General features: G+C 54.8%; 2 protein-coding genes across 2 annotated transcripts; both read right to left on the bottom strand.

Annotated features, from left to right (window-relative positions):
• Positions 1-4,958: 4,958 nt before the first annotated feature.
• MCIDAS (multiciliate differentiation and DNA synthesis associated cell cycle protein) lies at positions 4,959-6,148 on the bottom strand (the record flags this gene model as incomplete). The annotated part of the gene is made up of 3 exons (XM_084278507.1): positions 4,959-5,417; positions 5,704-5,814; positions 5,951-6,148. 3 exons carry the CDS (start codon positions 6,146-6,148, stop codon positions 4,959-4,961), a joined length of 768 nt encoding a protein of 255 aa, XP_084134633.1.
• A 2,945-nt stretch (positions 6,149-9,093) lies between these two features.
• Positions 9,094-10,410, bottom strand: CCNO (cyclin O; the record flags this gene model as incomplete). Its single annotated transcript, XM_084278506.1, has 3 exons — positions 9,094-9,618; positions 9,798-9,983; positions 10,081-10,410. 3 exons carry the CDS (start codon positions 10,408-10,410, stop codon positions 9,094-9,096), a joined length of 1,041 nt encoding a protein of 346 aa, XP_084134632.1.
• Positions 10,411-13,239: the final 2,829 nt, after the last annotated feature.

Here is a 13,239-nt window from a genome sequence, read left to right as displayed (position 1 = left end):
TAGAAGATGGACTATGGTATTTTGGCCCTGACTGGAGGCCCTTTTCAGCTGGATAGGGAAGAAACTATATATTGAGAAGCTTAGGAATTGAGATAAGGATCATTCCGCAATCAGTGTCACAGGCAGAACAGACTCAACAGGGAACAAAGGAAAGAAAACTCTCTAATTCATTACACAGCACTGCACACCCAGTGACACCAGAGTTGGGTAATGAGAAGTGTGACCAGATCTTAAAGCACCTCCCCCCACTCCTCCCTTCTTAGCAGGCTTCACTTGAGTGATCATTTCGGTCCCTCCTTCCCCCCTATTCTGGCATGAGGAGGGGCAGGGACTGGGGGAATGGGGGTTTCACAGAGTCACAGAATCACAGGATTGTAGAGGTTGGAAGGGACCCTGAGAGATCATTGAGTCCAACCCCCCTGCCAAAGCAGGTTCCCTAGGACAGGTCTCATAGGTAGGCGTCCAGACAGGTCTTGAATATCTCCAAAGGAGGAGACTCCACTACCCCCCTGGGCAGCCTGTCCCAGGGCTCGCTCTGTCATCCTCACTGTGAAAAAGTTCTTCTGCATGTTGGTGCAGAACTTCCTGTGCTCCAACTTGAAAGCCATTGCCCCTTGTCCTGTCTCCACAGACGACTGAAAAGAGGCTGGCTCTTCCCTCCCTGTGTCCCACACTCGAGGTATTTATAAACATTAATAAGATCTCCTTTTAGCCTTCTTTTCTCAAGGCTGAACAGATCACCTGTTTCATAGCTGTTACCCATTCTTTGGGTTTGTTTGTTTGTTGGCTCAAAGGACCCATGTCCTAAAATTAAATTTAGCGAAACTGCACCTGCTTTTCCTCACTGCCTTTTCCTCACCACATTACAACACTCACGCGCAGGACCTACAGACTGGCAGGTGACATTACTTTTCACCTGACTAAAGTCATTCCCAAAGGACGAACCATCGCTCATTTCTCTTCCCACTTATATTTCCACAGTATTCTGTTTTATTCTGATGCCTTGGATGCCAAGTGTGTGCTGAAACCCTGAGTGACCAATGTTTTTCCTCTTTTAGGAGTTTGTTTTCCTCAAGGATTGAAATATTTTAGCTGAACTCACTTCATGACTTCACGGTTTAGGCCAGCCCAATAAAAATCAGATGACACAGGAATTCCTTATGACACAGGAATTTTAAAGTTTAAAATCCATTTAAAACAAGTTTCACAGCAGTTAAAGATGAAGACTTGAAAATTAAGCATCAGAGATCAAACACTGTTATACACACAAATCAAAGTCCTGAAAATTAAACTTCAGCTACACTCACTGTATTTGTTCCATTTAGGCTCAAACATATATAAAATAACTTCATAACTTTACTTGCAAACTGCTTCTGTATTTGAGGAAAAAAAGCTGTTTGTTGAACATATTTTAAAACAAGGGCCACCTTCTAACAAAACACTTTGTAAACTGTATTTCCCTAGTAAACTGGAACTGTAAGAAGGTATTTATTTTATGAAGCAATAAGTCATTAGCACATTACAGAAGAAATCTTTAACAAATGGAAATAAAAAGGACAAAAAAAAACCTTAGGCCTTGTATTACAAATAACTGTGAGCTGAAGTATGCAATTGCATCTTTCAAATACATTAAAATTTACCTGCTACACCATTCAATTCGGCCTTCCCCTTCACAAGTCTTTGCCCAGTGATTATCTGCAAGGGTTTTCATTGCCACAGCATATTCACAGAGAGTTTCCTCATCCTCGCAGTGCTCATGCCAGATCTTATAAAAGTCTCCCACTTTCCGGTACTTCTTTCGGTCAATTCCTCACCAGATCTTCTCCTTCTTAGCTGTGGAGTGGATGGCATTCCTCACACCCTTCCCCTGCTGCAGTGTGGGTCCCACCCACGGGAGACAGTCCTCCATGAACTTCTTCAACATGAATCCTTTCCCACAGGCCTTCAGCTCTTCACCAGCTGCCCCGGTGTGGGTCACTGCTATGGGGTGCAGTCATAGACTCATAGAATGTCTCTCAGGCCCTCAGGCCCAGACTGCTCCAGCCAGGCCACCCATGGAGTTATAAGTTCCCTGCCTCAGCAAACCTGCTCTGGTGTGGGGCCTCTCCACAGGCTTCTCCACAGGCTGCAGATGGGGTTTCTGCTTCCCATCATCTTCCATGGGCTGTGGGGTTCACCTGCTCCACCATGGTCTTCCCCATGGGCTGTTGCAGAATCTTTCTCTCTAATGCCTGCAGCGCCTCCGCCTCCCCCACCTTCTTCACCGACCTTGGTGTCTGCAAAGTTTATCTTCTCACTCCCTTCCCTGGTGGCAAAATGTGGCTGCTTGCACTTGGGGTTTCTTTTCTTCTTAAATATGTGATTCCCAGAGGCACTGTGACCGTTGCTGATGGGTTAGGCCTTGGTCAACAACAAGTCCAGGCTGGTGTTTCCTCTCTCAGGCCTGCAGAGATCTTCTGCCTGCTGCCTGCAGAAGCCACCCCTGCAGTCCTTCCTTCTCCACCAGAACCCAGACATGCAAAACCACCACACAGACTTAAAATTGTTAATATAATATAGTTACATTAAACACCTGGAAATGTGGTCAGCCAGAGTTGAGATTTCCCTGCAGTTCCCCTGACACGAGGAGGCTCTCTGCTGGGTCCCCAGAAGTCACACCAGAAGGCTGTGCTTCCATTCAGGGCGATCTGGACGGCCTGGTGAGTGGAGCCAAACATGTTCAACAAGGGCAAGTGCAGGGTCCTGCGCCTAGGGAGAAATAACCCTAGGCACCAGAACAGGTAAGGGGTTGTCCTGCTGGAAAGCAGCTCTGCAGAGCAGGACCTGGGAATGCTGGCAGACAACAAGCTCTCCATGAGCCAGCAATGTGACCCTGAGGCCAAGGAGGCCCACTGGGATCCGTTAAGAAGAGTGAGGCGAGCAGGTTGAAGGAGGTTGTCCTGCCCTTCTACTCTGCCCTAGTGAGGCCACATCTGAGTGCTGTGTCCAGTTCTGGGCTCCCCAGTTCAAGTAGCTCCAGGGAGCTATGGCATAGAGTCCAGAGGAGGGCTACAAAGATGATGAAGGGACTGGAACATATCTTGTATGAGGAGAAGCTGAAACAGCTGGGTTTGTTTGGTCTGGAAAAGAGTGAAAGGGGATCTTATCAACACTTCAGAGCATCTAAAGGCCAGACTCTTCTCAGTGGTGGCAAATGACAGGACAGTGGGCAATACGCACAAACTGGAACACAGTTCCATCTGAACACAAGGAAAAACTTCCTTCCACTGAGGGTGACAGAGCACTGGGAGAGGCTGAGCAGACATGTTGTGGAGCCTCCTTCGCTGGAGGCATTCGAGAGCTGCCTGGACACAGTCCTGTGCAACCTGCTGTAGGTGATCCTGCTCTGGCTGTGGGTTGGACTAGATGTTCTCCAGTGGTCCCTTTGCAACCCCCACCCCTCTGTGATTCTGTGATTGTGTGACTCAGTGTGCTGTCAGTGCCCACCACACTGAAAGAATGAGCAGTCCACCCAGAGGGATTCAGGAAGAATCTTGGTACACAGACTAAAGCTCTTTGAAACTGCGTTTAAAACTCTGGATATCTATACACACTTCCTTATGCTGTAAATTTATTCCCTGCTGACTTCAGTGCAGCCAGGCAGATTTTGTCTGTCCTGGCCACTGCAGAACCAGAGCTTTCACACAGCATTTTGGCCAAGGTTGCGATGGTCTTCTGAAATATGAAATGCTCTGGAGCTGTCCCAAGGCTGAGCTCTCAACACCTCAGACAGGGCTTCAGCACTTCCCTTGCTAGGAAGTGTCAGTTCTGCAGACACCAAGGACCACAGATATGCAGGATCAGAGATACTGAAGGACCACCTTTTGCAGGCTCATGACCCATGTTGGTCTGGCAACAGGAACCTTCTCCTTCCCAGTACCGATGCTGTTTGCCAAAAGGCAGAGTTGTGGCTCCTCTAAGGAACCTGACTTTGAGATGATGATGGTGTGATGTCACCTCAACCATCACACAAGCCTGTTACAGTTGGATTGCTGTTAATGTGCATGGACCTACACAGGAACCCCACAAAAATCTGAGTATTGAAAAAACAGAAAAACTGCTGAATTCACAGAAAATTTCTGTCCTGGGTGGCGCATAGTGCTTTCATTCACTTATATGCCACAGAAGAAGAAACTTCAGGTACCATTTCAAATGTGAAGTGGTTCAGCATTCAAACTGGTGGGTGTGAGCGAAACATGGACATTCAGAACAACTCACTATTTTTCACGTTTCTGTTTATTTGAGGTAACACCACTGAATGTTAACATCAGCATGTTTCATTCTGAAATTTTCTGCTTGAGCACATCAAGCAAAGTAAGCGTTATGTGGATGCTCAGCTCCCTTGTCATCTTTGCTCTAAGGAAAGCAAATACACGCACCGTGTTTACATATAGTTGGCTAATCGTCACACCGAGTACCAATGCATGCCTGCACCCGCACACGTGAACGACACAAGGGCAGTTCGTAAACATCATGGATGTGAAGTTCCGTGACGGCCAAGGTGTGTACGGCTTGGGTTTGACCGCTCCCTCACAGCCCGGCGGCAGTCGCCATCCTCTAAGCTGCGTTCTTCCGCTCAGCCGCGCAAGAACACCAGATAAAACCGGGCGTGTCTTCACGTCGTCTCTACATGCATTACAGTCGTTAGCCAACTACTGAGGCACCAAGTACTGAGGTACCAAGCCTGGCGCCCGCCGCCGAGCTAGTGCCTGAGACTTGGCTGCCCTCACGGCGGTGCCGTCGCCTCGGCCGCGCTCGCCCCTTCTCATCTCCAGCCTCCAGCAGCCGGGAAAAAGCGCAAACAGCCGTTTTCCGAAGAGAAGAAGGGGAGCGTGCCATCGGACAGGGGTGCCCTGAAAGCCTCACGCTGCGGCAGGCCCCGCTCCGCTGTGCCCGGGGTCGCGGGGATCCGTGGGGTCTCAGCGGGGCACCCAGCGGAAGCGGTACCCGCCGGCAGCCGTGCGGAGGGTGAAGGCGTTGCCCTGCGGGAAGGCCAGGGTCCGGATGCCGCCCTCCTCCCCTAGGGCCGCCCGCAAACTGCCACCCCCCTCCAACTCCCCGTCGCCCGGCCGCGGCGCGGCGGGGTCGGTGCGCAGGCCGTGGAAGGTGCCGTGCAGGCGCGGTGCCGGCCGCGGGCGTTTGGCCGTGGGGCTCCCCCCCGGGCTGTCCTCCCGGCTGCCCCCCAGGCTCCGCAGGGCAGCGCGGCACTTCTCCGACACCTCCCGCAGCATGGTGTCCACGCCCGCCGCCTCCTCCCACGGCTCCGACCGCCCGTGCCCACCCCAGATCCCGGACGGGGCGGCGGCGGCGGGAGGAGGTGGAAGGTGAAGAGGAGGAACGGCCGCCGCGTCGGCGCACTGCGGGAGCATCAGGGTCTGCTGAGGAAAAGAAAGGGGGCTTCCGCGTGCTGCGCCACACATCGCATCCCCGCACCTCCCTGCTCCGCATAGTCCGCACTCCCTGCCCCGAACTGCCCCATCCTGCACCACCCTACCCTGAACTGCACCGCGCTGTCCCTCACTGCCGTACTCTGTCCCGCACTGCTTTACCCTGCATCCTACCAACCCATCCCGCCCTGCCCCTCGCCGCACCCCCCACCACACCGTCCCCCTGGGATCAGCTGAGCTGTGGGGCAGCTGGGCCTGGTGGGGTGGCAGCACTCACGTCGAGGACGGCGGCTAGCTGTCTGGCCTGGCTTGCCAGCTCCTTCAGCTGCACGTTGCTGTCCTGCAGCATTGCCAGCTCTTCCTGTTTCTGCGTGAGGTTCTCCTGCAGCTGCAAAGGACAAGCAGGGACAGTCCCACAACCTGCACACCAGGATGCTGTAGACCAAGGCCACACAGCTGCCTCAGCAGGATGAGAGGGAGAGAAACTCAGCACAGGTTGCTGGGGAGGCCTTGGGTGTCCCTACCTGGCTGTTCGCCTCCAGAACATCTCCCAGAGCTTTCTGCTGCTGGTCTAAGTCCCTCCAGCACGGCTCAGGGGACAGCAGGGGCTGCGAGGGCACCTGTGCCAGCACGCTGCTCTCCAGCTGCAGGGTGCAGGGGCCAAAGGCCACCTCCTCGCCAAGTGACAAATCAAAGTCAGTGCAGTCCAGTGGTGGTGACATTGAAGTGGGTGCATCTGGAGGGAATAGCCATGGGCATTAAGACAGAGGAGGTGTTCACATCTCCTCTTGTCCCTGACCCCAGCACACCCGTCTGGTTCTGAGCATCCCTCTGGTATTTCCTGACATGCTTGTACTCTACTGCAGCAGTTCTGCACTCTAAACCTGTTTGGATTCAATTCCTGTTTCCCATGTGGGAAAGCTCAGTGCCAGCACAGGTCCCTCTAAGGGGTGTGCAGGGATGTGCTGCTTTACAGACTGTTCCAGGGTGGGACGAGCTTGCAGTGCAGGCATCCAAAAACCCCAACAGAAAGCCAAAATAAAGGAGACCAAGCACAGCATGACTTGTGATGTGCACACACAGGCATGTTTGCCTCAGGTAAGGCAAAATATCTACTTGCCAGATATAAAATCATCGACGGCATCCCTGAATTCCTGGAAATCAAACTCCGGTCCATCCTGGAAGCAGGGACCCTGGGAGGGGAGAAGGAAAGGTGCTGGTAAGCAAGATCCAAGGCTCAGACCTGCCCATGCTGCTCTGGCACTGGGTGCTGCCTGCTCTCAGCACCTTCCCACAGCTCCAGCACCCCTGGACACCTCACTAGTAGCCTGCTTAACACGTGGGACAAGATGATGTCCTTCATTTTGCCCATTTTACAGGTGGGAAGCTCGAGGCTGGGGCGACTGCCAGCACCCACAGGCTTGAGGGGGCCACCCCCGTGGGTGCCCTCTGCTGAGGATATCTGAGCTGCTCCATACAGGGGGTTACCTGCTGCAGGGTCACAGGGCTGGCTGGGATGGTGGGAAGGATGGGGGCACAGGCTGCCAAGTCCTGCCAGTCGATGGTGGTGTGTGCTGGGGACAGCAAGATACAGTGGTGAGAAGCCTGAGCAGTGATGGGTATAGCCGGGGCAGGGGAGAGTGGCGAGGGGTGCAGCATGGCTAAAAAAGCATCCTGGAGAGGTATGGCCAGCGGATATAAGGCTGGGGAGCATGGCGAGAGGCACAGGTGCAGGAGCGGGGTGGGGAGCGGAGGGGGGCGCGGGGGGGAGGGGGGCGGAACACACAGTGGGGAACATGGGGAGGGGAACGCGCCTAGGGGGGATGTCACGGCCGGAGGAAGAAGGGCTGGGGAGCACGGTGGGGAACACCAGGAGGGTGCAGTGGGAGGCACGAGGAGGGGGACACGGCGGAGGGGTCGGGACTTTCCGCCGCGGACACACTTACCGAGGGCGGGTGCGGCGGGGGCCGGCGGGGCGACGCTGCGACGCGGGCGAGGCGGGGGCGCTCGGGGGCTCAGTGCGGCCGGTGGGGTCCCTGCCGCTGCCCCGCTGGGACGAGCCTGCTTCTTGGCGAGGCGGGCGGGCGGAACAAGGACCCTGTTGGGGCAGATACTGCCGAAGGCCCGGCGGCGGCCGCCCTGCTCCATGCTGCCGCCGCGGCACCGGCCCCTGCTCCGGCCGGCGCCCTCACCCTCACGCCTCTCGGCGCCGCCCCGCGGGCAGGGGCGCGGGGGGCCGGGGCCATGCCGGGCACTGCCCCCCCGCCTTCTCTCCGCCGGGGCGCGGAGAACTGCCGCCGCCTTCCCGGGCCGCGCCAGCAGCTCCCGCGCCCGCGGAGCCCTTCCCCGCGCCCGCGGAGCCGGGGCGGGCCGAGTAGGCTGTGTCGGAAAGCATCCCAAGCGCAGGTCCCTCCGCCCCAGCCGCCGCCCCTCGACAGCACCCCAGTCTCCTGGCCGCGTCCGTCCCCCGCCTCCTTCTTTCCCCGCTGCTCCCCTCCCCACCCACCCCCCCACTCTCCCCAACCCCCCTTCCTCCCTCCTTTTCTCCCACTCTTTCCTCCCCCAGCTCCCCCTCCGCTCCCCCTTCTCCTTTCCCAGTTGTTTGCCGGAGAGCCAGCTTGCTCCCCGGGGTGGTTTTCTATACGGGCCGTCAGTATTGAAAGCGTAAGGGGAGGGCAGCCAAAAAGATACCAGCCGTCAGCATCTGGGCTTCTGTATGCTCCGCAGCGGGAGAGGGGCCCCCACCGCTGCTGCGCCGAGCGCCTCTGGAATCTCCGGTGGGGCTTGGCGGAGGATAAACCGGCCTCTGGTGACGGGTCCGTAAGAGTCCTGTGCCATAGCAGTTTGGACAAGTTTTGCTCGTTCTGCCTCAACACCCGAGGCCAGGCAGCTCTCGCAGCGCAACCCAGCCTGGTTCACCCCTTCCCCGCTGCCCCGAAAGGCGAGCATCCTCGAGAGCAACTTCAGATGTACTCTTTTAACGTCACATCTGGGCATAGATACAACGGTAGTAAAATGAAGAAAATAAGGCATTTTACTACTTAACGACCGTTTTCTTCCCTTGCGTGTTTCCCATGCTACAGTGCCAACCTGGTTAGGAGTGTGCTCCTGGGTTACAGACCTGCTGGAAAAGGAGTAACCAGCTGGTTTATTGCGGGACGTTTTGTTTTGTTACACTTCGTTCAGTGCATCAGTTTGTTTCTCCCCTTCTCCCGCCCCCCAGCTCCCCCCCCCCCCCAGCCACAACCAAAACAAGGGTATATCTGTTTGAAATGTGGAATAACGCCATCGTACTGGGGGTGAGGGGGTTAGGGGGTGTCCTAGAGCTTTGGGGTGAGCTCGCTCAGTGCCAACGCATTTTCTCTCCCAGCTTTGTACACACACCACCAGCAAATAAACGAGTGCAGGTGACAAACAGAGTTTATTAAATGTACAATTGCCCTTTCCACCATCATCTTTATTTCTTTGTCATTCCAAATAAATAATACGGTACTTGAAATTGTGGCTGTTATTTAAAAGGAGAACACCAACAGTGAAGAGACACCGCAGCTGAGAAAGTAACCACCTATGTGAAACGGGATCTAACATTTCAAATCGCAGTGACGCTCCTACTCGGCTGACAGGCCCTGCCCAGCACAAGCGAAGAGCAGCCCGGCCGGCAGCTCAGCTACGGCAGGGTGACGGCGTTGTCGGAGGTGCGCCGCGGCTGCCAGAGGACCTGAAGGCAGGGGCACTTCTGGGCCACCTCCAGGGGCAGGAGGACCTGCAGGGTCTCCCTCTGGACAGACGCCAGGAGCTGCAGCTTGCCTATGCATTCCTGCAGGTCCTCCTCCGGGTAGCCGTGGACCTGCAGGCTCAGGCGGTCGGGGTGCCGCAGCAGCCGTTTCGCCAGCGCCAGGCTGCTGGCTGCCAGCAGGGACGGGGTGTACTTGATGAAGGAGTGGTCGGTCAGGCTGAGCGCCCCGAAACATTCTGCCAGGACCCTGGTGACCGAAACCTCCGCCTTGCTGTCACTCCACGCCTCCAGCTGCACCTGGATGAAGTGCTCCAGGAAGAAGCTCATGGTGGGCGCTCCCACGTCGAAGTTCAGGCTCTTCAGGACAACGCACTCCAGCCTGCGCATCTGATCGCGGCTGAAGGCGTTGCAGCAGAGGGCCAGGAGCTCGTTTATCGTGGGTAATTCCACCTCCACCTGCCAGGGGAAACGGGATGGAGATGCTGCGGCCGGTTTGAGCTGCGCGGCGAGGAAGCGGTGCGGGACTTGGCTGGCGCCGGGCCGGCGCCGATGCCGCTCGGGGTGGCCGCGGCGGCGGAGACCTCGCCGGGGTGGGGGGGGCGCGGCGGGGCAGCGGGGCTCTGGGGCCGCCTTACCTGCTTGCAAGCAATGAACAGCGCCGTCACCCCCAGGAGCTGGAAGCAGTCGTGGGACACAGGGGTGGTGTCGAGGAAGCGGTCGAGGATGTTGACTGTCAGGCAGATTGACTCAAAGGACAGGTCTAAGTGACGGTGTACGTGGATGAGCCAGGTGACCAGTTTGCAGCGCGACTCCGCTGTCACCTGTCCCAGCGGGAGAGGGGATCAGACGGGGCTGGTCAACGGGCTTCCACCTCCCCCCCTCCCCCCGGCTCCGTCCCCTCATCCCCGCTGTCCCCACCTCCGGCTGCTCAGAGAGTGGCTTCTGCGGCTGGAAGCGGCTCTCGAGCTCCTTGCGGGTGTGGTACCAGCTCTCCCCATAGTCGTGGAAAGCCTGAAGCTCCTGCGCGCTCGACGATACCGCGCTCAGCTCCGTGGTCAACAGCAGGCCCGGATCCGTGGTTCCTTCGGCAGCGGCCGAGTGAGCCGCCCAGGTCCCAGCGCCGCTGGACGTCACCGCGAGGCCCGTCCACACCGTTACCGTGAAACGAGGGCTGCTGGGTCGCCTCCCTCGCCAGAAACCGCGACGGCGAGTGCTGTTTGAGCTGCCGGCCGCTCGTGGGAAATACATGTCCCGCCTCCCGGGAGGGACCCCGGAACACCACCCCCCAGGCTGCCGCGGAGCTGCCGGGAGCGCGGTAACCACAACAATCTCGACGGCAAGGTCACAGTGATACCCAAGTCACAACATCTGGTTCTAACGCGTTTACCCTGTCTGAAGAGGCACAGAGAGCACAGTAGGCAGAAGCCGGTTAAAACCACGGCAGAGCCTGACCCGAGCCAGATGAAGATGCCGTGCGTTTTGTTGTGCCACCACTAGAGAAGTGCCTCCTCAGCTACTGGCATTTGAAGTTGGCACCCAGTGAGCTTTAACAGCTACAGCCTGACTGGCTGGAGCAAGAAATGCTCTCCAAGGCAAGAACAGAGAGAACAGGAGTGGGAGACCCTGCCTTTAAAAAGTACATCCTGAGGAGTCCCGTGGTGATTACAGTGAGAAGGATCCGTTGATACAGTCTTGTGTCTGGCAGGTTCTTTGAGAAAGGTGACACAAAGGTGTTAACAGAATCATTTATTAGGTAAAAGGAACAGAAGATCAAGTTCATCCACCCAAAAGAGCACAGGCACAAAAGTTTCTCAGTACACTGCAGAAGCAGAAAGCCACTGTGTATTTGTTTTTGGATTGTTTTTAATTTTAACTGTGCTTATTTGTACGCCATACTGTGAGCTGTTTAATGTTTTGCAGAAAACTCTCCTGAGCGAGCGATTTCCCATATCCCCTTAATAACAACTCACAGAAACTATTTCTGCAAAAGATGACAAAGCACCACAGGCTAAAGGGAAACAACGAATGCCTCTTTGAACATCACCAGACATGAATGGAACAAAACCTCCCTCTGCATCACAGTTAAGTAAGGGAGAAAAACTCAAGGACAATTAACACTCTCACTAGGATTCAGCAATTTAATATGCAAAATTTCAATTCAAAAGAAAGAGGAGCTTATTAGGTATACATTTCAGTAATTCAACACAATTCCTTTTTTTTTTCCCCCAAAGGTTTCCAAAGTAAGACACCTCAACTGGAACAAAATCTAGCTTTTTCAGTGTGCAGATTTCATTTCTACCCTCAAGGAAAGTAGCTGCCATGTTTTTCTCTCTCTGCCTCTGACATGAAAAGAGTAATGCATCTTGGAACACAGTGCAAAATTGAGGCAGTAAAATAAAAGTGTAACTGTTTACACGTTGCCTCATGTAACCATTGTATACTTAGGGACTGGTAAAGCACTCTGGCTTTTGTAGGAAAGCAGGACTACCCCTGCTGTATCAGAATTCATAGATCTGATCACTTTTCCCAGTGGATCTGATCCACTTTTCCCACACCAGGAAACTGGTGTGGTCACAGGGTGATGATCTCAGTGCAATTACTGAGACATAGGGGGGATAGCTCACAGCTGGAACACTGTCATGGACGGCTATGTGCTTTTCAGGAAAGCTAGGTCAGCACGGGGAGGTAGTGCAGTTCTCTTTATTCGAGAGAGAGAGAGAAGCTGGAAGGTACCGAGCTGTCCCTGGGGGCACATGGGGAGCAGGTGGAGAGTGTGTGGGTAAAGACTAAGGGGCAGGCAAATCATAGAATCATAGAATTGTAGGGGTTGGAAGGGACCTAAAGAGATCATTGGGTCCAACCCCCCTGCCAAACCAGCTCCCTAGGACATATCACTCAGATGGGCGTCCAGATGGATCTTGAATATCTCCAGAGAAGGAGACTCCACCACCTCCCTGGGCAGCCTGTCCCAGGGCTCTGTCACCCTCACTGTGAAAAAGTTCTCCCGCATGTTGGTGCGGAACTTCCTATGTTCCAAATACGGGAGACAGTGCTGTTGGGGTCTAGTACAGGCCACCTGATCAGGATGGGGAAGCTGAGAATCCTTCTGCAAGCAGCTGAAAAGTAACTTGATAGTCACAGGCCCTTGTTCATCTGGGAGACTTCAACCCTGATAGTTGCTGGGAAAACCACACAGCCAAGCACATCCAGTCCAGGAGGTAGATTCAGTGTATTGATGGAAATGTTCTGTCTCAGGTGGTAGAGGAGACAAGTAGGAGAGGTGTACTACTGGACCTAGAGCTGTCAAAGAGGGACCGGTGGACTGACAGCTGTGCTGCCATGCAGTGAGATCTGGACAGGCTGGAGCGTTGAGCAGAGAGTCATCTGACAAAACTCAGCAAGGGCAAGCGTAGGGTACTGCACCTAGGGAGGAATAAGCCCAGGCACCAGGACAGGTTAGGGAAGGAGCTCTGGAAAAAGGCCTGGTAGTCCTGGTGCACAACAGGTTCATCACTGAGACAACAACACGCCCTCATGGCCAAGAAAACCAGTGGCATCCTGGGGTATATCAAGAAAACCGTGACCAGCAAGTTGAGGGAGATTCTCCTCGCCCTCTGCCCTGGTGAGATCTCATCTGGAATACTGTCGGCAGTGCTGGGCTCCCCAGTTTAAGGACAGGACACAAAAAACAAAAAGCTCCGGAGATAACTAGGCGACTAGAACATCTCTCTTACCAAGAGAGGCTGAGGGACTTGGGACTCTAGCCTAAAGAAGACTGAGGTGGGATATTAGCAATGCTTATAAATACTTGAGGGGTAGGTGTCAGGAGGATGGGGACAAAATGCAACATATTTTGCTCAGCATCTTAACAGTAAAACAGCAATTCTGAAACACACTACAAGATGGAGTAGGAGGTCTTGTCCTAGGGAATACTACCTCAGGAACAGTTATCCTGTCAGCTATCCTATCTCTGCCTGCATTCTCCAGAGACTTTTAAGGTCAGTAGGAGAATGCCTTCCATGCCTGTCCTTCCTCCCCAACCAAGTCCCCCCAGTACTAGATGTGAGGGCCTACTAG

Source organism: Gallinula chloropus (genome assembly GCF_964237585.1).
Source record: "Gallinula chloropus genome assembly, chromosome: Z".
Taxonomy (NCBI): Eukaryota; Metazoa; Chordata; class Aves; order Gruiformes; family Rallidae; genus Gallinula; species Gallinula chloropus.
The sequence above is the reverse complement of the archived record's forward strand: the minus strand, read 5'-3'. Positions and strand labels throughout refer to the sequence as shown.